At 45.2% G+C, this 24396-nt stretch overlaps 2 protein-coding genes across 10 annotated transcripts in view; one reads left to right on the top strand and one right to left on the bottom strand.

Annotated features, from left to right (window-relative positions):
- Positions 1-289: 289 nt before the first annotated feature.
- On the bottom strand, positions 290-24342 carry Dcph1 (damage control phosphatase 1). Of its 2 annotated transcripts, none has more exons than XM_085842598.1 (5): positions 24284-24342; positions 18359-18464; positions 15202-15446; positions 4564-4726; positions 290-1952 (listed from the first exon to the last, which is right to left on the bottom strand). In XM_085842598.1, exons 3-5 carry the CDS (start codon positions 15234-15236, stop codon positions 1188-1190), a joined length of 963 nt encoding a protein of 320 aa, XP_085698724.1. In that variant the 5' UTR covers positions 15237-15446; positions 18359-18464; positions 24284-24342; the 3' UTR covers positions 290-1187. The 2 variants fall into 2 exon arrangements, with proteins under 2 accessions (XP_085698724.1, XP_021029434.1); XM_021173775.3 differs by lacking the exon at positions 24284-24342 and adding an exon at positions 21026-21149.
- Rmnd1 (required for meiotic nuclear division 1 homolog) overlaps positions 20233-24396 on the top strand; it is a 30563-nt gene continuing 26399 nt past the window's right edge. For 3 of the 8 annotated variants that reach the window (XM_029482475.2, XM_085842595.1, XM_085842594.1), the window contains exon 1: positions 21361-21461. The gene's annotated coding sequence lies outside the window, so the exon portion shown is untranslated. The other 5 variants (XM_021173773.2, XM_029482473.2, XM_029482477.2 and 2 more) reach the window with 4 other exon arrangements.

The raw sequence follows: 24396 nt of genomic DNA, 5'->3' as shown, positions 1-24396 counted from the left end.
GCTCAGGTTGTCACGAAGCCAATCCACACATTTATGTTCTGAATGCCAGGAACTTCTGCATGAAGTTCCGGCTTGCTGACTTGATGCTTAGAACAGACATGTGAACAAGGAAGCAGCACATCACGGAGGGCTTCACGTATCCTGAAGAACCCAACCTGACAAGAGCAGCACCACTGTCACACCAGTGCACAGTGACTGCAGGTAACAGCTAAAGTAGTGTGTTGTGCAGATCTCAGGTTTAAGCTACTCGTCTTCACTTATCCCAAAAGCAAATAAAACCAGAGAGAGCTCTCTGAAAAATCCATTTTATTATTCCAGTATAAGAAAGCATTTCCAATTTTATTTCCAATTTGTTTTGAAACAAAGTACCCTGAATTTACAGACTGTGACAACATCTGAGGTGAGGAACACACAGTGTGAGATGGAGACTGAGCTCAGCCTGGCAGTGTCTAAAACAACGCCTAACAGTCGTCTCCACTCAACAGTCTGCTGCTACAAACTGACGCTGGGTTCATCTGGACATCACTGTGGTGGTGACTTCAGCATGGCAGCCATAGGGACAATGAAACATTACTGTACTCGTACTTCGTCAGTCACTCTTGTCTAGTTTGTGCATTGACCCATTCCACAGGCCAATCAAAATACAAATCTATGCAAGAAAATGGGCTTTGAAAACGTAAGCATGCAAGAGAGCAGGCTGTAGTTCAGGTCTGAGGTAATTCTGTGTGTTCAAGCATCATGCACACGCCTCCCGGGAGAGCTCGTACAAGGCATGTGTTCACTGGGCCACTAACTCAAGAGCCAAACCAAGTGCAATAACACTTAAGGTTCCTAGCTAGTAAACAATCATTCGCTTTACGCAAACAGGATTAACTAACATTTAAATTAATTTTTAAAGGAAAATTCCCTTACATTTTTTACATTCTTTGAAATTAAAAATTAGTTCATTAAAACTACTTGAAAGTTTTGCATTTAACTTAGAATAGTGACAGAAGTATAACTAGCTTAAACCCAAAAACTGCAGTGGAAGAAACCATTCCAAGGAAGCCTCGTCTACCGTACGCAAGATAGCACAGGAGCTGAGGAAAGGGGCTGCCCACACTGAGGAGAAGCCAGGCCTAAATCCATGCAGAGGCTGAAGGGAGATTCTCAGAATGTTCTCTGCAACCAGGAATTCCTGAGTGGCATCAAAGTGGCCCATCAAACTGCAATATTCCATACCTGCCAGTGGTCAGCCATTGGGGATCAGAGGCCGTGAGCTGCTCTGCCTGCCCAGGCTGCAGACCAACCTGAAGCTCGCACTTCAATGTTCTTATGCTACAGAGAGGTGCAGGGTGGAAGCCACTCAGGGCCTGATGGAATGGAAAGGTGAACTTCCATTTTCTGTCACCCATCAGCTTCCTATAATTCAAATCTCCCTTGAATAAAACAAGATGTGCCTTTTGCAGTTCAGCGTATAAGTCAGGGGCGACCTGGGGCATCACACAATATGGATGAGGCAGAGTCCAAAATGCATGGTCGTGGTAAACCCACCTCCCCATCCTAGCATAGGCCTCCCAGCAGGCCCCACAGGTGGACATGGACTCCAGATTACTGCTCTTCATGCGCTCAACTATCCAATTAAAGTCACGCACAGTAACGTCAGACACAAACCATGGGATGCTTTTCCCATGGAAATGAATCTCAGTAGCTAACTCCGAGGAAAATAAAAAGTCCGCAAATACTAAATCCGTAATCAGTTCAAAGCCAGAATTATCCAGAACAATGTCGACTCTAACTACGGGCGTTTCTACTGTTTTCTTTAACTTACTGAGCAATGCCCAGAGAGATTCTGTGTCATTTATCAAAATGAATGGTGTTAGGTCTTGCAAACAATGTATTATATCGGCCTTCTGAGAACTGCTTTCTCCGCCTGAGAGAGACAGGTCACACCTGTTCCCCCAGAGGGAAATCTGAAATGAAATGAAAACAAGTCGTTACTCTTTTATATATCCAACAACTCCACTGTACAGAAAGGCACCCCAAATACTCCTATTTCTATAAAAGTCTTAAAATGGCCACTAAACCTATAGTTTATCTAACACAGAATGTATTACATGATACTGTATTTAGTCGAGTAAGACAATGATAGTTTGGTGAATATGTAAAAACTGTAAGTTGCATTAGCACCTACATTACTAATTTAGAGACACAGATGTTACAGGACCATCAGCAGCTCTGAGAGAGAGGATCACAACTTATTTTAGAAGTAGAAATCAAGAGAAGAAGCCAAGCTCCTTTACTCTCCACATCCCCAAACTGTTGCATTTCTTTGTACTAACCATACAAACTTAGGAGGGCATGGCAGCCTCAGACCTAGCTTGTTTGCTTGCTAATGGCCATTGGACACACAGACATCTCAAGACCTAATCCTTAAGGCCAGGCGTGGAGCCGGACCTGTGTTTAAACATTGTCTGTTACAGATCAGCAGCAGTTAAGGTCCCTAAGGCTCAGGTTCTGCAACCCAAACCAGAACAGAGTCCTGCCCACCTGATGACTGACATAACACATGTCACGGCACACCAGTCTTGGCTATGGAAGCATTTGGCACAGCAGCTGGCATGAAGCTCAGGCTTTCAGCACTTGCCTGGAATGCCTGAGTTCAACCCCAGCATCACCACAAAAAAGCATGAACCACACAGTCTCTATAATGCCCGTCAGCTCTAGGGGTTAGAAGGGAAGTCACTGCAGACAACGTGGAAATGGACAACTGTCTTCCAATAACACTTCCTTTTAAAAATTCACCCAAGGGGCTGCAGGGATGGTTCAGCAGCTAAGAGCACTGGCTGTGTAATCATGGGGACCCAAGTTTGATACCAGCACCCACATATCACACCCAGAGTCCCAGACCCCTGACTCCTCCAGCTCTGAGTAATCTAGCACCCTTCCTGGCTTCCAAGCACACACATATACACTCATTTGTGTACACACACACACACATACACACCACACACTGTCGAGAGAAATTCTACTCTCTTTTATATGCACTTTTTCTGAAATAGGTTTTCACTATCCATTCCTGAATGGCCTTGAATTCACAGAGATCTTCCTGCATCTGCCTTCAAATGCTGGGATTAAAGGTGTGCACCACCATACCCAGCTATCACTTTTAAAGTTAGAAAAATGCCTAGGTACTATGGCACGTGGCTACATTCCCAGCTACTTGTGAGAAGGCTCAAACAAAAGGACCACCTGCTGTTCCATGGGGTGTAGGGCCAGCCTGCATAGCATGGAATGCCCTGGCTCAAAACAAACCAAACAAACAAAAAACTAAAATCAGGATGATACATCTTCAACCAGGAGTATCATTAAGATCAACTAATGGATTTTTTTTTTTAAGACATAAGGCATAAATAAAACAAAGTGGGGCTGGTAAGGTGGCTCAGCAGGTAACACAATCTGCCACCAAACCTGAAGACCTGGATTCAGTCCTTGCATCCCATATGGTGGAAGGAGAGACAACCCCTGCAATTTGTTTTCTGACCGCCACATGTACACTATGGCAAGAGTGTGCCCTATAAATCACTGTAAAAATCAAAAGCAGCCGGGCCTTTAATCTCAGAACTCGGGAGGCAGAGGCAGGCGGATTTCTGAGTTTGAGGCCAGCCTGGTTTACAGAGTGAGTTCCAGGACAGCCAGGGCTACACAGAGAAACCCTGTCTCGGAAAACCAGAAGGAAAAAGAAAAAAAGCAAAAGCAAAAGACCCATCCAAGCCACCCTTTCCCCAGCCTGCAGGGACCATGTGCACACGGCAGAGCTGACAGTGTCCAGCTGAAGTGGTGCCTTCTGGTCCCTTCAAACCATCTCAGGTCATCCATATGCCCTCAGTATCACAAGTACTAAGCTGGGCGTGGTGTCTCACACTTGTAATCCTAGCACTTGAGAGGCTGAGGCAGGAGGACTGCTGTTGAGTTTGAGGTTAGCCTGCACTATATGAATTACAGGTCAGTCAAGGTAGGGTAAGACTGTCTCAAAACATAAAAGGGGTACTAGAGCAGCAAAGGTAGCCATTTTGTTTTCTGTTACCCTATGTCTACAAAAGTGTTTAGCATAGTAGGTCCAAAATTATTTACATGTACAGTCACAGACCTATAAGGCTTGAAAACAGATCACTGTTCCCTATGAGCTGAAAGAACTTCAGGCTTCTCTTAGGACAAGAGGACAACTCTGGCCTTATCTACGAGGGAGCAGAAATAGTATGGACAGCAGGAAGATCAAAGACAGGAGACACCGGCCGACCCCTCCCTTTAGAATATGTATGGGACAAAGGACACAGGTTTAAAAGGAACTTCCTGAAAGAGTGAACTGTCAGGAGCAATGAGCTGGCAGGTAAAGTTCTCTTTCTTTTGAAATCTCAGGCTACCATGATGACCGTTCAGTTCAGCAAAAGAAAACACCAAAGGAAAAAAACAGAAGTAGCCAAAAGAGAATCACACATAATACAGTGTTACTGAAGTGTGACTGTCTGCATAACCCAGCCCGTTTGTATACGGTCCTGCCTGCGTGGAGTATTCTTTGTATACCTGCAGGAGTTTAAAGAACTCATCCTGGATCTGCTCTTCCCTGAGGTCTTTGACGGGTTTCAGCTGCAGCAAGTGTGTACACAGAGCAGCGATGGAGTCCTGCGACTCGAAGAAGTTCTCATCTTTGCTTTCCTTAAACACATCGAAGTCATGGATTGGCGGACTGTGGCAGGAGAAAAGCACGGTGAGGCATTTCTGTGAGTCCTTAGCCTTTAAACCAACAACAAGAACCGCTCGGGAAGACAGCACTGCCATCTTAGTAACGGACAGATCCGAGACACAGCACCAACCACTCAGTCACACAAAAACAAATCTCTGGGCCAGGGGCTGGAGAGATGGCTCAGTGGTTAAGGGCTCTGAGTGCTCTTTTGAAGATCATAAGTTCAAATCCTATCAACCACACAGTAGCTCACAACCATCTGTAATGAGATCTGATGCCCTCTTCTGGGGTGTATGGAGACAGCTACAGTATACTTACATAAAATAAATAAATCTTAAAACAAAACAAAACAAAGGAAACAAGAAAACCCCCAATCTCTGGGCCCGGAACGGCTGGTGGTGCACACCTTTAAACCTGCTGCAGCCCAGGCAAGCCTGGTGTGCATTCCAGGCAGCCAAGGCTACACAGTGAGATCCCAGTGTGAGACCCCGACTTAGAGCGTTTCTCTGGAAGGTAAAGCCCCTGGACGGTCCCCAAGCTTGCTTTCCCTGATCTCTAAAAATGCAGCCAGAAAGAAGCTCTTTGTTCTCTATAGCCAGCAAAAAGCCTTTTTGTTTCTGTGTGCTACAACGAGAGATACGATAATTGTAGAAGACCTACAAGGACATGGAGATAGAGGCTGCAGCTCACTCCCCCCCCCCCCCCCCCCCCCCCCGCCCCCTCGCCAGAAAGGAGCTGTAGCCAACTCTCCTCCCAACTCTCCTCCCAGCTCCTCCCAGTTCCTCAGCTAGCTGTTAAAAGCCCCCTACTGTCACCGCTCAGGGTAGAACTCCCCTGCCCTCAGCTATCTGATAATAAAACCTCTTGCAGTTTGCATCAGATGTGGTTTTTCTCTCACTGGGGAGCTGGCCAGCTCATCCCCGGACTTGAGCGGAAGCCCAGCCTCGGGGGTCTTACACTATCTCAAAGAAAGTAACAAGGCAAAACTGAAACTCAAAGTAAAGTCACTTTACTAAAACTAGCTCGGAATTATACAGACTGTGTCCATGGCCATTTCCCACCAGCGAGGAATGGGAACGGGAAAGGAGATTCAAGGTACCTAACTACGTTAGCTAGACATCCTTTCATCCCCTATGTGGAGGCTCCTAATGACAAGAATGGAGAGTAAACCCACAGCATGAATGCCACAGTCATCACCAGAGAGCCCCTGAGGAAAACTGAATACTCTGTAAATAATAGTGGAATAACGAACGGATCACTTGTGCAGAGATTTAGACAGTATCAAACTCTACTCCCAGGTCCCTTCTGACCTACGGAGATGTTTGTGTTCATGAGAAGGTACGTGAAAAACTAACAAGGGATAAGGACTAACATGAAGGCCGTTAAGGACCTGAAACGACATCCTGATCAACTGATACAGGGGGTCCACGTTAGGATGTAAACAGTGGAGGCCCTCATGTAACGACGCTCGCTTGTTCAATCTTGTTTTCAGACAGGTTCTCGGTGTGGTCCACGCTGACCTAGACCTCACCGCAGTCCTCCTGCCTCAACTTTCAGCAAGACTGTTCTTATAAATGACATACCAGGTGCTGCTGCTCCTTCTGACCAGCAGTGAGTTGGGAAGCCACACCTCTACTCCAAGGGTGCTGTCATTGCCAAAGCACTTTGCAGCTCCTCTTTGGGAGCTTCCTTCAGAACCTGTGGCATATTATTAAACACTGTCAGTGACTGGAGCGCTCTTGGCAATGAGTCACTCAGAAATGTCAGTACAACAGACCACAATCAAGCTGTGGAAAAACATTTTGATTAAAAAACTTAGAGTGACTCAAAATTAATGAAACTAATTTTCCTTTTTGAGGACTAGAAATGGGCTTGGAAATAAATTCCAAAGAATTAAAAGGTGTTTTTAGCAATGACAGCGTTATTAAAGTCAATGAGTCCCTCAAGGTAATTTAAAAGGGCAGGAGGCCATTTGGACGCACAAGTTCAAATGTGGGGGATGGCAAACAATTCCCACAGACCCAGTGAGGCCTGCTCTATGTGACCCAAAAACCAAGAATGGTTAGCAGTTAAGTAGAAGAGAAATTCAGTCAGGCATGATGGTCTATGCCTGGAGAAGGCTGAGGCAGGAGGATTTTCTGGAATTTAGAGCCAACCTGGGCTTCATAGTGAATTCTAGGCCAGCAAAGGAAGGAGGAAGAGAGGGAAGGAAGAGGGTGTCTATCACACCATGGTGGCAAAACTGTGTTTCTATGACAAAGACCATTGGCCTAGAAAGCTAAAATACTCTAGCTCTCTACAGAAAAGTCTGCTAACTCATGTTCTTTAACTAATAGTTATTGATTAAAGTCATAGCCCTGGTATGAACATGAATTTTGTTCATGATTAAGGGAGCAAATATCACATAGCTATGTGAAGTTTCTCATTTTAGAACATTCACTACTTCAGAATCTAATGAGGCCGTGTGTGGCCATAGGCCCTGAGCAAACACTACGCATAAAACTATTCCCAACAGAAACACACATACATCATCATCAAAAACATGTTTACAACCGGGCAGAGGAAATGGGGCTCAGTGGTAAGAGCACTGGTTACTCCTCCAGAGGACCCAGGTACAATTCTCAGTACCCACATGGAAGCTCCAACCATCTGTAACTCCAGTTCAAGGGGATTTGATGCCCTTTTCTGACATCTGCAGGCACTAGCCATGCATGGTGCATAGACATACATGCAGACAACACATACATACACACAAATAAAATAATTCTAACCCAAAAAACCCATATTACAATGTTTGTAGCTTCATTCTTTATAAAAATCCCAAACTGGAACAATTATGCTATCAGTACCCCGGAGTACAGGACTGAAGGCTCACAATGTGCAGTCCTCCTCAGCAATGTGGACAACTGAGAATGCTGTGCATCAATATTGATGAGCCCACCAGTCAGTGGAAGAAGCCTCCATGAGGTGGTGGCACTCACCTGCAATCTCAGCACTTAGGGGGCTGAGACAGACAGAACTCTCAGCCTGGGATATGGGAGTTCAAAGACACCAAGACCATGTCTCAGGAAGAAAAGACATTTATAAATGTTTTTTATAAGCGTTGCTTTGGTCTTGGTGTCTGGTCACAGCAGTTAAACCCTAAGACATATATAATCATAAATCAATACATAGCTTAAAAGCAGGAAAAAAAACAAAACAAACAACAACAAACTTGACCCAGGTCAAGTAGTTGTTCCCAAAGATGAATCAAAGTTCTAGGATGTACCTATTCAGCAAAAACTAGACCCAAAAGTTCTATTATTTCCTAAAATGATTTTGTTTTGTGATTAGTATTGGTTTGATTGGTGACTGATTCATTGCTTACTTCCTTCTTTTCTTTCTTTCACCAGGTCTCACGTCAAGGGCAACCTGAAACTTGCTATACAACTCAGGTTGCCCTCTAACATATACTCTTTGATTTTAAATAATCCTATGATTGTGGGGCCAGGGAGCCATGGGACTAGAGGAGCTGGTCAGGAGCAAGAGTGGGGTTGAGATGCGTTCAAACCCAGAAATCTTGTTCTGAGATGGGGGCAGGATAGCTTCCCACCTGTCCCAGGCCTGTATATCCTGGCTCACACAGCCCTGCACCCCTACCCTTGCCCCTCAGAGAGGTCACATAACCTGGCAGCCAGGGTGAGCTTCCTCTCCTCATAAGGCTATGTCCAGCAGTATCTGAAAATCCTCTCCATGCATATGAGGCATCCTCACTGCCCTGGCCCCTGCCAATGATGTACACTCTTCCCGAAGACCCCTACCCACTCCCTAAAGGTTTAAATAGCCTCTGTTCTCCCAATTAAATATGCTGTCTCCCTGAAGCCAGTCTTGGGAGAGTCTTCTCAACCATGCTCACTGGCTGCCTGATGTCTCTATCCCCAGCCATTCCTGCCTTCCTTCCCCAGCTGTGATAGCAACTACAGGGTTGCAGGCTGGCCGTGGAGTCTGACCTGAACTATGGTGTTTAGAAACAAGTACAAAAGGATTGCTCCTACATCAAACTTGGAACCTATAAACTAAAAGAACAGTTACCATCACCACCATAAAATAGATGCACATCAGATTTTTTTTTTTAATATTTATTTATTATATGTAAGTACACTGTAGCTGTCTTCAGACATTCCAGAAGAGGGCGTCAGATCTCATTACAAATGGTTGTGAGCCACCATGTGGTTGCTGGGAATTGAACTTAGGACCTCTAGAAGAACAGTCAGTGCTCTTAACCTCTGAGCCATCTTTCCAGCCCCCACATCAGAATTTCTTAAGAAAAGGTAAACAGAATAAATGATCTATAAAAAGTTTTTGGAGCCCACAGCATCCAGAAGAAGCTCCACTCCCAGGCACTCTAACACGCCCAAGATCATAGCATCCACATGAGGAGGACACATCTGTCCCCACACCACTAGGAGCAACTGGAACCAGCGGGATCCAGGGACACAGGAACCCCGCCCAACCAATGGCTTGGGTTCCTTTCAGTCTATGCCGGTTTACCTTAGGCGCAAACTCCACAGACAGTCCCACAACAGCCAGAGGAAGCTCCACTACCAGGGACTCTAACATGCCCAGAATCACAGAATCACAGGATCACAGGATCTCAAGAGCATGGTCACAACAGGATCTCAGGGTCCCAGAGGCAACTTGACCCCCAGAAACTCTGACATAGTCAGGATCATTGGATCACAGGATCCTGGAGACAGGGGGACTCCAAGGAGTTCTAACACATGCAGGATCACAGGAAGAACAGCGCTCCAGTCAGATATAGTGAGGGCAGTTAGCTCTAGAGATAATCATATGGTTGGAGGCAAGCATAAGAACTTTTTGTTTGTTTGTTTTTTGAGACAGGGTTTCTCTGTGTAGTCCTGACTGTCCTGGAATTCACTCTGTAGCCCAGGCTGGCTTCTTCCTCTGCCTTCCCAAGTGCTGGGATTAGAAGCATGTGCCACCACTGGCCCGCCAAGCATAAGAACATAAGCAACAGAAACCAAGGTTACTTGGCATCATCAGAACCCAATTCTCCCACTATAGCAATTCCCAGATACACCATCACACCGTAAAAGCAAGACTCGGATCTAAAATCACTGCTCATGATGATGATAGAGGACTTTAAGAAGGACATAAATAACTCTCTTAAAGAAATAAAGGAGAGGGCTGGAGAGATGGCTCTTCCGAAGGTCCTGAGTTCAAATCCCAGCAACCACATGGTGGCTTACAACCATCCATAATGAGATCTGACGTCCTCTTCTGGTGCATCTGAAGACAGCTACAGTGGACTTAGATATAATAATAAATAAATCTTTAAAAAAGTAAAAAAAAAAAAAAAGAAAAAAGAAAAAAGAAAGAAAGAAAGGAAGGAAGGAAGGAAGGAAGGAAGAAAGAAATACAGGTGAACAGAGGTAAACAGCTAGAAGCCCTTAAAGAGGAAACACAAAAATCTGTTAAAGAATTATAGGAAAACACAATCAAACAGGCAAAGGAAATGGATAAAACCATTCAAGATCTAAACATGGAAATAGAAACAATAAAGAAATCACAGGGGCTAGTGAGATGGCTCAGCCGTTAAGAGTGCTGACTGCTCTTCCTAAGGTCCTGAGTTCAACTCCCAGCAATCACATGGTGGCTCACAGCCATCCATAACGAAATCTGATGCCCTCTTCTGGAGTGTCTGAAGACAGCTACAGTGTGTTTACATATAATAAATATTTTTTTTTAAAAAAAGAAATCACAAAAGGAGAAAATCCCAGAGTTAGAAAACCTAGGAAAAAGATCAGGAGTATAGACGCAAGTATCACCAACAGAATACAGGAGATAGAACAGAGAATCTCAGATACAAAGATACGGTCAAAGAAAATGCAAAAAGGAAAAAGCTTCTAACTCAAAACATCCAAGAAATCCACGACACAATGAGAAGACCAAACCTAAGGATAATAGGTATAGAAGAGAGCAAAGATTTCCAACTTAAAGGGCCAGTAAATATCTTCAACAAAATTATAGAAGAAAACTTCCCCGGGCTAGAGAGAGGGCTCAGCGAGTAAGAGCACTAACTGCTCTTTAGGAGGACCTAAGTTCAAATCCCAGCAACCACATGGTGGTTCACAACCATCAATACATATGACACCCTCTTCTGGAGTCTAAAGACAGCTACAATGTACTTACATATAGTAAATAAATTCTTTAAAAAAAAAAAGCTCTCTCAGAAAGGAAAGAAATCTCTTAAAAAAAATTAAAAAAAAAAAGAAAGAAAACTTCCCTAACCTAACGAAAGAACATACAAGAAACCTAGAGAACTCCAAATAGACTGGACCAGAAAAGACATTCCTCCCATTGCATAATAATCAAAACACCAAATGCACTAAACAAAAAAAGAATATTAAAAGCAGTAAGGGAAAAATGTCAAGTAACATATAAAGGTAGACCTATCAGAATTACACCAGACTTCTCACCAGAGACTATGAAAGCCAGAAGATCCTGGAAGATGTCATACAGACCCCTAACAGAACACAAATGCTAGCCCAGGCTACTATACCCAGCAAAACTGTCAATTACTATAGACGGAGAAAACGAGGTATTCCATGACAAAACCAAATTTACACAATATCTTTCCAGAAACGAAGCCCTACTAAAGATAATAGATGGAAAACACCAACACAAGGAGGGAAACTACACCCTAGAAAAAGCAAGAAAGTAATCTTTCAATAAACTTCAAAGAAGATAGCCACACAAACATAATTCCACCTGTAACAACAAAAATAACAGGAAGTAACAATCACATTTCCTTAATATCTCTTAACATCAATGGACTCAATTCCCCAATAAAAAGATATAGATTAACAGACTGGGTATGTAAACAGGACCCAGCATTTTGCTGTATACAGGAAATGCACCTCAGTGACAAAGACAGACGCTACCTCAGAGTAAAAGGCTGGAAAACAATTTTCCAAGCAAATAGTCCCAAGAAACAAGCTGGAGTAGCCATTCTAATATGGAATAAAATCGACTTTCAACCCAAAGTTATCAAAAAAAGATAAGGAAGGACACTTCAATTGGTCAAAGGAAAAATCTACCAAGATGAACTCTCAATTCTGAACATCTATGCTCCAAATTCAAGGGCATCCACATTTCATAAAAAAAAAAAACTCAAAGCATCCATCATACCCCATACAATAATAATGGGAGACTTCAATATCCCACTCTCAGCAATGGACCAACAGATTGGGAAAAGATCTTTACCAACCCTATATCAGATAGAGGGCTAATATTCAATATATACAAAGAATTCAAGACTCCAGAGAATCAAATAACCCTATTAAAAATGGGGTACAGAGCTAAACAAAAAATTTTCAACTGAGGAATATCGATCGAATGGTCAAGAAGCACCTAAAGAAATGTTCAACATCCTTAGTCATCAGAGAAATGTGAATCAACACCAGTCAGAGCGGCTAAAATCAAAAACTCAGGCGACAGCAGATGCTGGTGAGGATGTGGAGAAAGAGGGACACTCCTCCATTGTTGGTGGGATTGCAAGCTGGTACAACCACTCTGGAAATCAGTTTAGCGGTTCCTCAAAAACTGGACATAGTACTATCTGAGGACCCAGCTATACCTCTCCTGGGCATATATCCAGAAGATGCTCCAACTTGTAATAAAGACACAAGCTCCACTCTGTTCATAGCAGCCTTATTTGAATATCCAGAAGCTGGGGGGAAAAAAAAAACCCAGATGTCCCTTAACAGAAGAATGGATACAGAAAATGTGGTACATTTACACAATGGAGTACTACTCCGCTATTAAAAACAATGAATTTATGAAATTCCTAGACAAATGGATGGATCTAGAACATATCATCCTGAGTGAGGTAACCCAATCACAAAAGAACACACATGGTATGCACTCACTGATATTAGCCCCAAAGCTCCAAATACTCAAGATACAATTCACAGACCGCATGAAGCTCAAGAAGAAGGAAGACCGAAGTGTGGGTGCTTCAGTCCTTCTTAGAAGGAAAACAAAATACTCACAGGAGCAAATATAGAGATAAAGTGTAGAGCAGAGACTGAAGAAAAGGCCATCTAGAAACTGTCCACCTGGAGATTCATCCCATATACAGTTACCAAACCCAGACACTACTGTGGATGCCAACAAGTGCTTGCTGATAGGAGGCTGATATAGCTGTCTCCTGAGAGGCCCTGCCAGAGCCTGATAAATACAGAGGCAGATGTTCACAGCCAACCATTGGTCTGAGCACAGCATCCCCAATAGAGGAGTTAGAGAAAGGACTGAAGGAGCTGAAGGGGTTTGCAACCCCATAGGAAGAACAACAATATCAACCAACCAGATCCCCCAGAGCTCCCAGGGACTAAATCTCCAGCCAATGAGTACACATGGAGGGACCCATGGCTCCAGCTGCAAATGTAGCAGAGGATGGCCTTGTGGAACATCAATGGGAGGAGAGGCCCTTGGTCCTGTGAAGACTTGAGAGATGCCCCAGTGTAGGGGAATGGAGGGCAAGGAGGTGGGAGTGGGTAGGTGGAAGCAAGGGGAGGGAGGATGGGATGGGGGCTTCTGGGAGGCAGGGAACCATAGAAGTAGATAACATTTGAAATGTAAATAAAGAAAATATCCAATTAAAAAAAAAGTTTTTGTAATATATGACATTTAGTTTTTTTGGATTTTTTGTTTTGTTTTGTTTTTTAACTTAGCCATTAAAAACAAAACACCAGGCTGGAGAAATACAGTGGTTAAGAGCACTTCTTGTTCTCCCAGGACCCAGGCTTTGTTCCCAGCACTCAAGTAAATTAACTTACAACATCTTGTAACTCCAATTCTAGGGGATCCAGAGGCCTCCAGCTTCTGCTGACACCCACGTATGCATGCACACTCTAGTGCGTGCACGCACACACGCGCGCACACACACACACACACACACACCCCTAATGCATATATATAAACATACATGCAGATAGTGCATACACATACACACAAGCAAGTACTGCATACATACACAAACAGTGCATATAAACACAAATAAATCTTTAAAACTAAAAGAAAAGCAGAAGAAAGATGAAGAATATGTGACCAGAGTCCCTTCTCTGATTATCCCTTACAGAATGAACTCTGATATCTGATTCTAATGGTGTACACTGACTGTCAGCTTAAGGAGCTAAGCCCTTGGAGTCAATCCCTGAACAAGCCGGTGAGAAGAGAATATCTAGATCAAGTCAGGACCCATCCTAGTGTGGGCAGCACCATTCCCTGGGCCGCACAAGGAGAGCGAGCTGAGCCCCAGCCCTCCTTACTCTCTGTTCCTGACTGCAGATGTGACCTGACAGGCTGCCTGCCCTCCCATTCATTGCCACATGCCTCCTCTGCCACCATGGAACACACTCTTGTCCCTAGCCACAGCCTCCCTCCTACGCTGCCTTCAGCCAAGTGCTCAGCACAACAAGAAAGGCAACCAAGCACATTCCCTGTTCGCTATAAAAAGATTTGCTTGCTTTGCTCCTTTGTTAACTGTTTTTGTTTTGTTTTGTTTTGTTTCTTTTAGAGAGACAAGTTCTCACTGTGCGGCTTTAGCTGAGCTGGAACTCCCTCTGTGAACCAGGCTGGCCTCAAACTCACAGCGACCCACCTCCCTCTGCCTTCCAAGTGCTGGGATTAGAGGTCTGAACTATTACCATCCAGCATCTACCTTAAGTTTAAAAGAAAAATATAAGGCCCCACTATGTAGTTCTGGCTGGTCTTGAACTCAGAGATCTACCTGCTTCTGCCCTTCAAGTGCTGTGGTTAAAAGTGGCCACCACAGCCGGGCGTGGTGGCGCACGCCTTTAATCCCAGCAGAGGCAGGCGGATTTCTGAGTTCGAGGCCAGCCTGGTCTACAGAGTGAGTTCCAGGACAGCCAAGGCTACACAGAGAAACCCTGTCTCGAAAAACCAAAAAAAAAAAAAAAAAAAAAAAAAAGTGGCCACCACAAACCTCAGCTCCATCTTAAATTTCAAATTAACGCTTTTTATTCAGTAAGCACTATTTGTCTTTACTGTAGAAAACTTTTTGGAAAGCATTTTTAAGGCTGAGAGTGAAGGTTTAAGAACTGATGTCCATAAGCTGTTCTCTGACCTCCACATGCACACACAGAGTCTTTAGGAAGGTATATCATTCAGTCATTTGTGGAAATGTCCAACAGTATTATTTCTATTTGCTGAATTATTCTTTTCTCTAATTACATTTATTTATTTATTGAGGGTGCTCACGTGACGTGGTATGCCTACAGAAGTCAGATCAAAGGACAACTTTGGGGATTCCGTGCTCTCCTTCCACTATGTGGGTCCTTCCATTTTGGCAGCAAGCCCCTAACCTACTGAGCCATCTTGCTGGCCCCCGATAAACTAATCAAAAATAGCTGTCAATTACATAAACACTTGTTATCTACTGGCTGTGCACTTGCCTCTGCATGATGGCTTCATGAATTCTCCGATACATGTAGCACTCTACAAACAACCAGGGCGAGAAGAACCAGCGTGGCTCCCCGTCACCTTCATTTAAAAGGCTCCGCTGATACTCCAGGTATTGATTCCATAGGTGGGTGTCAACACACTTGTCCACCAAGGGGGTGATTGGTTTGTCTGTCTGCAGTTCATTCCGTAATTTAGAAAGAAGAGAGATGGCTTTCTTTTCAGCTTCAATGCCTTCCTGTGAAAGTACAAAAGGAAAAGAAAAAGCTTTGCTGTTTGTGGGTGCGCACACACACACACACACACACACATGCACATTCCTTCAGGGCTTCGTAGCTTTATAGACCTAAACTGAAGAAGGAAAAACATAGTGTTCTAAACCCACACTCTGGCTTTTATATGATCTTACAGACAGCACATAGATCTTAACAACCGTTCTTTCCTGTTTTCTTTTTTCTTTTTGGTTTTTAGAGACAGGGTTTCTCTGTATAGCCCTGGCTGTCCTGGAACTCACTCTGTAGACCATGCTGGCCTGGAACTCAGAAATCCACCTGCCTCTGCCTCCCAAGTGCTGGGATTAAAGGCGTGGCCACCACGCCCGGCTGGCCTTTCTACTTTCAGGGCAGAGGGAAGAAGCACACTAGCATCCCCTCCGCACCTTTCTCACTTGCACATCCTTCAAGTGCCATGCCTAGGAAGAAAGCTGGACTCCTGGGTTCCTCCTGGCACTCTCCAGTCTATAGCCTTGCTCCCAGGTCAGTGACAGACAGATATCCCATCCCTTTGACACATCAGAGAGGAGTCACAGATGGGCAAAGCAAGCTCAGTGGGCAGTCTGCTCCTGTGCAAAATTGCAGGTGAGGCAAGGAGGAAGACTCCACTCAGATGGCAGAAGACAAGGTCTATTTAGCCTGCTCAAGGCTGGGGGAAGGGCACAGTAAAGTTAGTTTGTGGAAGGAAAAGTCCACATTTGAAAGTGAAGTCTAATTGAGTGGCCAGGTGACAAATTAGAGAACGACTTGACAACAGAATCTGCCCAGTTCTCATGAGAAGAAAGAACAAAGGGAAGCTACTTACGGTAGAGACAGACAGGACAGGAGAGGAGAGTACAGTGCAGGAATACAGTCGCGTTCATGGAAAGCAGTGCAGTAGAGTTGAGAAGGAGGGTGGAGCAGCACAGAAGGAGGCAGTGTTGCTGGGAGAGTTTTACAGACAGATTGAAGAGAGAACAAGCTAGACACAGAAAGATTAGAAGACTGCCAGAGTCAGTCTGACGCCAAATCACGGGCAGAGAGGGAGTTTGAGCAAGAACAGCTGAGATGAATCAGCCAGCCAGAGTTCAGAAAGAACTAGAAAGGGTGAGCTTATTTAGCAGCAAGTCCCAGAGGCTGAAAACATTCTAGGCCTAGATTAGACTGGAGGCTAGAAGCTTCCAGGACTAGGCATAGGTTAGCAGCTGGAGACAGTAAGCCTCCCAGAGAAAAATTAGAACAGAAGAATAAAAGTTAATTTTACATATTTGTGTTTAAGTAAAGGAGGCAATTATTTAAGCGAAGCAACTAGATTTGGCTCATTTATACTTAAGAAAATATACACATCCATCCAGATGAAGTTGCAGGTATGTATAAAACACTGGGACATCCAGCAGCCCACATGTCAGTGTCCAAGATGAGCTAGACATCAGCAATGAAAAATAACAGGGAGTGGGGGGTGGGAGGCATGAGCCTCTGACCCTAGCCAGGAAGCCCAGGCAATGGCTCTGAGTTCAAGGCCAGCCCAAATGGAATAGTCTCAAGGGGTGAGACAAAAGCAAAAGATGGTCCTGTATTATACCAGAATTTATTTAAAAAGAAATTGCTAAAGACCTGGGCTTGTTTCCCTCATTCACATGAACCCCATCTGTAACTACAGTTCCTGGGGTCTGATGTCCTCTTCTGACCTCCACCGCCACTGCATGCTGTGTGTGGGACACAGACATACACAGAGATCAAACACCACACACATAAACACACACAATAAATAAATAAATGAAAGAACTCTATACACTCAAACTACCTGTGTGCACCCTTGTTCCATTTCAATCAGGCCAATAAAGTATCAGTACAGCTTAGTGGTAGGGGCGCATGCCTTTAGTTCCAGTACTCAGGAGGCAGAGGCAGGTGGATCTCTGTGAGTTCAAGGCCAGTATGGTCTACAGAGTGAGTTCCAGGACAGCCATAGCTACACAGGGAAACCAAAATGCTAGAAACCAAAATGTCTCAAAAAACCAAAAAATACAAACCAACCACTAATCAGCACTCGAAATGTTTGCTGCAACATGTTCAAGAAATACAAAGAACCTGGCATGCAGCTCAGTGGGTGACGTGCATGTCTACCCCCCAAACCCCTGGGTGGGTTTGGAGGGGAGAGGAAGGGAAAGAGGAGGGGAGGGGAGAGGGGAGGGGAGGGGAGGGGAGGGGAGGGGAGGGGAGGGGAGGGGAGGGGAGGGGAGGGGAGGGGAGGGGAGGGGAGGGGAGGGGAGGTGCAGACTCTTGTGATCATTCTCCAGCAGTGTATAATCTGCATGTGGTAGCTCACAACTGTAATCCAAGTGTTCAAGATCTTTAGATACTCAAAACCTTGTCTTAAATGAAGAGGACAGGAAGGGGAGAAGGCACAACCCAGAGATAACTGGTCCCATAGCTTTAAAGGCTTTATCCACATTAACGTAATTACTTAGTTGTTGTTTCCTCACCTGCTGATTAAACAGGCACGGTGAATTTTAAAGTCGTCCTCTACCCCAAGCACAAAGTCTTTCCTGTGTCTAATCACATTGTGTTGTCAAGCAACTGTAATTCCCACTGCCCTTCACCCCGAGGTTGGCACTTCTGCGACTCAAGGTCTCCAATTAGTAATACAGATGCTGTAAGACAGGTAGCTGTGGAACCTCAAAAGCTCTTCAGAGAAGTCAAGGCCATCATTTATGACCATTAAGGTCTAGGGAGACTAAGCTATTAGTACACAGGTCAACCAGAGGCTACCTCAACACTCAGAAAAGCAGGTAAGTATTTGTGCCAGAAACAGTCTTTACATGAGAGCGGAAACCTTCTATAAATACTGTTATTCTTGTGAAGAACTAGCACAAAATTAAAGCTGAAATATAGTTCTTACCTCTCCATGTTTTTCAAAAAATTCACTTTTATGTCGATGCAATGTATCAATAACCTTGGTTAAGATCTGCGGTGTTCTGTCCTTAATCGTAAGATATGCAAAGGACCTAGGATAGAGTCCAATATCATGCATTACTCAGTAGCTTTGACACTAGAAGGCATGCCCAATTTTAGTTTCTTGAACACCTCATTTGGGTCCAAATTCCTTTCCATATGACTATTTTAATACACCAGTTTTATCTGCTTTATAGATATGAGACTGAACTCCTAGACTGCTCACTTGTCTTGTACGAATGAAGCTCCAGAACAGGAGAAAACACAGCGGCACACAGCTGGAACCCCTGCTCAGGAGGACAGCAGGAGGAGGAGCAGGAGTTCAAGGCCATCCTGGGATAGATAGATAAGATTCATCTGGAAGGAAGGGAGGAAGGGAGGAGAGAGGGAGGGAGGGAGAAAGGGAGGGAGGGAGGGCTGGATGAAGGATGGGAGGTAAGAAGGCAGAAGACCCGAGAAAACGTGGAGCTCTACTGTCATGGCCACTGCACAAACTGTAGTACTGGGTTCTGCCCCAGAACTTGACTGAATCATTTTCTTTTCCATCTACTCAATTTCTTTTTCTAAATCAGAAACTACTTCAGCAATGTGGTTAAGTTAAAAAGAGGACAGGTCTTGCAATTCAACAGGCTCTGGTCCTAGGTCAATGGCTTAGAAAGATTAAAGGGAAATCTCAAAGTGGTTTTGATTTGCATTTCCCTGGGTAGGGTATGTGTGGGTGCCTGCTGGGGCCAGAGGCTCTGGATCCCCTAGAGCTAGAGTTACAGGTGGCTGTGAGCCACCAGACCTGGATTATGGGAATGAAACTTGGGTCCAGTGCAAGAGCGGGACTCTCTCTTGAAGACTGAGCCCTCTGTCTGGTTCCTGGAACACTAACCTTTAACGGATAGTAGTGTACAGTGCTTAGCTTATCCGTTTTTTCTGCCTAAATCATCTGTTGAATGGATTACATGTCTACAAACTCAAGTGCCTTGTTCTGACTTTTTTGTTCTGAGCATTTCTTCAGAAGGTTTCCTTGAACGGGAGCTATAAAAAAACTAAAAAACAAACAAACAAACAAAAAAAACCCCACATTTGGACTGTGAGGTTTTGAGCACTTCAAACCTGCTTTTTAACTCCTAGAATTTGTGATAGTGCCAAATCTGAGAGGGAGAGCAAGCAGATCAACACTTGAGTTTTCTATGACACCAGAAACAAAACCTGAGGTGACTGCAAAGCCCTATTGTTCTATTACCCACCCCCCACGAGATCCTCAGGTTAGGAAAAAGCACAGACTCTGTACTCGTGGGCAGGGTAGGTCACACCTAAGCACCTAGGAACTATTCCAGGGGCTGGGGACAGGCCTCAGCAGGGAAAGGGCACCTGCTACCAAGTACAACCTCCTGAGTTCCATCCCTGGAACCCACATGGTAGAAGGACAAAGGGGACTCCCTACACAAGTCGTCCTCTGACGTCCATTCCTGGGTGATGTCACAGGTGAGTGCCACACTCCTCCAACACATAAAAACTAATTAAATCATCTAAAATAAAGTATCTGAAATATGAATTTGGAGCCTAGTGGTGGCTCCCTCTATAATGACATAGAGTATAATGGCAGGAGTATTGGAGGTTCCAGGTCATCCTCCACTACATAATTCAATAGCTCCGTGTCAAAAGAAAACCAACCATCCAACCAAACAAGAAGATTGGCTACTTAGCCAATGCTTATTTCTGCTCTTACTTATAACTTTGCCCTCAGCGTTGTAGCATACTGTAATTCCCCCTTTGTCCACAGGTTTGCCTTCCCAGGGGCACTCAACCAGTTTAACAACATTGCAAGTGGAAAATTCCAGCAGTCAACGATCTGTAAGTTTTAAATAACTTTAATTAAATTTAAAGTAAACTAACGTCCCATTAATTGTTCCATTTTACTATTAGCTGTTTTGGTGAATCGATTGTGCCTAACATAAATTTCATTGAGAAGTGTGTAAAGGGGGAAAACCTCTAAAGATGAAAATTGCAAAAATTACTTCTAATGATGTTTATTTTGGGGGGCAGTGAGATGGCTCAGTGGGTAAAGGCACATGATAAATCTGCCACCCGCCCCCGAGTTCTCGTTGAACTCCTGAGAGGTGAAGAACAAAATCGGCTCCAGAGCTGTCCTCTGACCTCTAACGCGAATAATGGCATGTGCGCGCACACACAAAATTAAGACGTTTTTAAATATTGTAAGAGTTATTAGTTTGACCCATACCATTAATACACACCGCAGTAGGTATGAGTCCTAATTGTTGGCCCCCGCTGCGCCTTTCCTTCTCACTTGTTAGAGACAAGCTTTTTCCTAATGTATCCCACAGTGAGCTCGAACTCACTACGAGCTCAAGCTGGCTTTAACTCGCAGCAATACTCCTGCCCCAGCTTCTCAAGAGCTGGGAATACGGGACAGAAAGGAAGAAGGTACACAGCGGATCTAGCTAGGTCCTGACGCCGGCCAGCACAGGAGCCCGCTCTCTCCCACCGAGGCGGGACTCGAACTCTCAGCTTGAGGATCCAGCGCTCCCGACCGCCCACAGCTTCCTCACCCAAGATGGGTTTTTTTTCTCCCAAGAGCGCAAGAAAAAAAAGCGAGACGCACCCCTCGTCCTTAGCGGAAAGAAACGCTGGGGACTCGGCCATCACACCGGCGCCACAAGCCACTCACTGGCGTCGCCCGGGTTCAACGGCCGCGGTTCCAGAAAGGAAGCGTTGGAGCTTTTTTTTTTTTTTTTTTTTTTTTAAGCGCTTTTGAACTCAGAAACTTTATTTGGTGGCCTGGCCAGGGTCAGAACATGGGGCGCAAGGGCCTTCCGGCTACGCGAGCGGAAGCCCTGGAGGACCGGAGGCGGTAGCCCGCCGAGCGGAAAGGGGGGCGCGGAGCGGTCACGTGTTCGGACGGTCACGTGTCCCAGCTGGCCGGCCTGGGGCTTGCAGTGCGCCTGCGCCGCAGCGGGGCGGGCCGGGGTGTGTTTCCGCAGAGGTTCCTGCGGCGGGAGCGTGCGCGTGGGCGTCGCGGTCGTCCTTTCCGCGCACAGGTCAGTGCTTCGCGCTTCCCCAGCCGGAGAAGCTGGTGAGGAGGTGTGGGCTTCGGCCAGGGCCAGGGGATTTAGCCGGGAATCCGAAGCACCTCAAGCCAAACACTCCCGACCCCGCCGCGTTGGAAGCAGGGCATAGTAGTAGCTGCCAAGGTGCATGAAATCACCTTGAACTTAGGAACTGGAAGAAGTGCTCCCAAAGGTCAGCTCCACTTGCCCGCTGAATCTAACCTGGATGCAGCCGCTTTTTTCATTGATGGTATTCTGCATCGCATGTACAATATATTTTGGTTATGTCCACCACCACCACCACCCCCATCCCAGCCCTCCCGTCAAACGCCTAGGTCTACCCATGTCCCACTCCCAACTTAAAACACTAAGTGCAATTAGTGCTATCCTTAGGCACATGGACATATTATGCTTAAGGATAATGCTCAAAAACTGCAGCTCCCTTGTGTTTCATTTTAAAAATTTACTTGACGCCTCTGTGTCCAAGGACACTGCTGTCACTGAGCATAGGGGGACAAACACAGAAACCGGTTTTTGAGGAGAGACAAAAATCTCCTTTATTGCTTTCTGATATAATTGTCGCTAACTAATATATATTATCCCTTATTTGCCCATTTCCAGAGCTAGCATAATGCACACGGTAAGGAGTAGTCATTGCATGAATTAATAAGCTAAAAATACAAGGTATGTAAGTGGTGCTAAATATGAGGACAAAGTAAAAAATAGCAAGAGAATGGATGAGTGTTGGTTACAAGTATTAATCCCGTCACTCCGGAGGCAGAGGCCAGCCTGGTCTACAAAGCAAGTTCCAGGAGGGTCAAGGCTGTTATACAGAGAAATCCAGTCTTGAAAATCCAAAGTGGGTGTGATGGATGTGTGTTGGTTATATGTATTATACCGCGTCATTGAGGGAGTCAAGTCCTTGGGAGGAGAGCTTGTGGACAGGTGAGTGGAAAGGCCCAGGGGGCCTGGAACAAAGGCATTCTATAGGGAATGCTGCAGTGGTGCAGAAGGCTCGGAAGGGCGTCTTAGGGGCATCGGCTTTTGTTGTAAATGTAAAGCCATCATCTAATTTGACTCTAGAAAAGGACAGGATTCTAGTTAAGGTCTCAGACTTTTTGCTGTAGTCCATTGTGAATGACCTGTAGGAGGCGGAAAACAGTGGCGGGGAGCCAGTGTGCCAGTTGCCTTCCATGTGACAAGCTGCCTGAGGAGAAGCAGCTGAAGGGAGGAAGGATTTGATACTCAGCTAGAGTCCTGCACGGCAGATTAGGCATGGAGGCGGGAACAGGCAGGGGCCATGCATTGCTCCACTAGAAAGTCCAGTGGTGAAAGCCGGCAACCCATCCCCATGGGATAGTCCTATCCATATTTCAGGGGGTCTTCCCTCCTGTTAACCTATCCTAGAAAGTCTGTCACAGACAGCGTTGAGTCTCCATGGTGGTTCTAAGGCTAGTCGGATAAAGGTCAACCATCATACACAGGGAAATGGCTATTATAATCATCATTGGAAAAACCAGAAACTCGGGGCAGGTGGTAAAAGTGTTTGTGGTGGGTACTGGTCAGAAAAGGCCAGTGGGATTTACTGACAGACGGAGTAATAGAGACTGAAGAGAAAAGTGGAAGCAAACTCCAGGTTTAGGGCTTAGGCAAATATGAGCATGTGACTGGCACTGAATAGGGAAACTGTGGTTTGTGGAAGCCTTAGGATGCCCAGTTTTGAGCTTGTTACATTGTTGGTGCGCAGAGGGATTTAGAGATAAATATGTGCTACTCATCCTGATGACGTATAAAACACGGGGTCGGGTAAAGTCACCGAGAGACTGATTGGGAAGAGAAGTGGCCCAGAGTCTGAGTCCTGATCTATCACATTCTTGAATAGATGAGGAACCAGCAAAAAAAAGACAGAAGGAAAATGGCCAATGTGGTATTCTAGAAGCCAAATAAAAAGCTGCTTCAGGGAGTGGGCAGTGAGTTGATGGGCATCCAATGCCCTCTTCTGACCTTTGTAGCACCAGGCATTCTTGTAATGCACAGATACATACAGACAAACACATATGCCGGTTAAATAATAACAATTTTAAAGAGGGTGGATTGATCACCGGGCACAGGAGCAGTGAGTGCAGGCTGATGGTGGCGGAGGAGTCATTTTGTAGAACTTTCTGTTTTGTTAGTGGAGGAGGAATTGAGGTCATTATTGAGAGTGAGAAACTAGGAGGCGGCCTGAAAGTGTGAGGGGTTGGGCAGCAGACTGTGCCGGAGATATGGTCCTGAGCAGTGTAGACGCCCCAGAGTGGCCCTGGCTGGAGAGGGAGCTAGGAGGAGGTTAGTTGGCTGTCTCCAGTGAGCTGCAAGAGTGTAGGCACAAATTAAATCAGCTGAATCCTGTTCACTTAGGACTGACGTTATGCCCCATGGAGTACGGAAGGATGCAGGGGTTCTCAGTGAATGGGAGGGTTATAGTAGACACGGGACATTAGCTGGGTGTGAAGGAAGTGGACACTGGGGAAGAAAGACTGGAAATTGTAGGTCCTGCTGAGGCGGGGGACAACTGTTGACTTTGGGTAGTAGAAGGAATGGACAGGGAAGATAGGCAGAGTCTGGAGAGTAATGGCTAAAATCGGGAATGTGGGAGGAGTCCGGGAGATTGTAGCTTTGTGGATGCTGCACTGACAGAAAAAACTGGGTAAATTTTACATTAATATCCTTTAACCACTTCTGACGGGGCTTTACAGGTGACTAAGAGAATGGTAACACACCACAGCATATGGAGGTCAATCAGAGGGCGACCACAGGAACCAATTCTCTCTTACCATGTGGGTTTGGAGCACTGAACTTAGGCCATCAGGTGTAGCAGCAGGCATGTTTACCCACTGAGCCTAACCGTGAACAACTAGCCTCTAGTCTTCTCCTCTGGACTATTGTG

This window comes from Mus caroli, unplaced genomic scaffold, assembly GCF_978045245.1.
Source record: "Mus caroli unplaced genomic scaffold, Mus_caroli_1 scaffold_9, whole genome shotgun sequence".
NCBI classification, from domain to species: Eukaryota; Metazoa; Chordata; class Mammalia; order Rodentia; family Muridae; genus Mus; species Mus caroli.
This window is presented reverse-complemented; position numbering and strand designations above follow the sequence as displayed.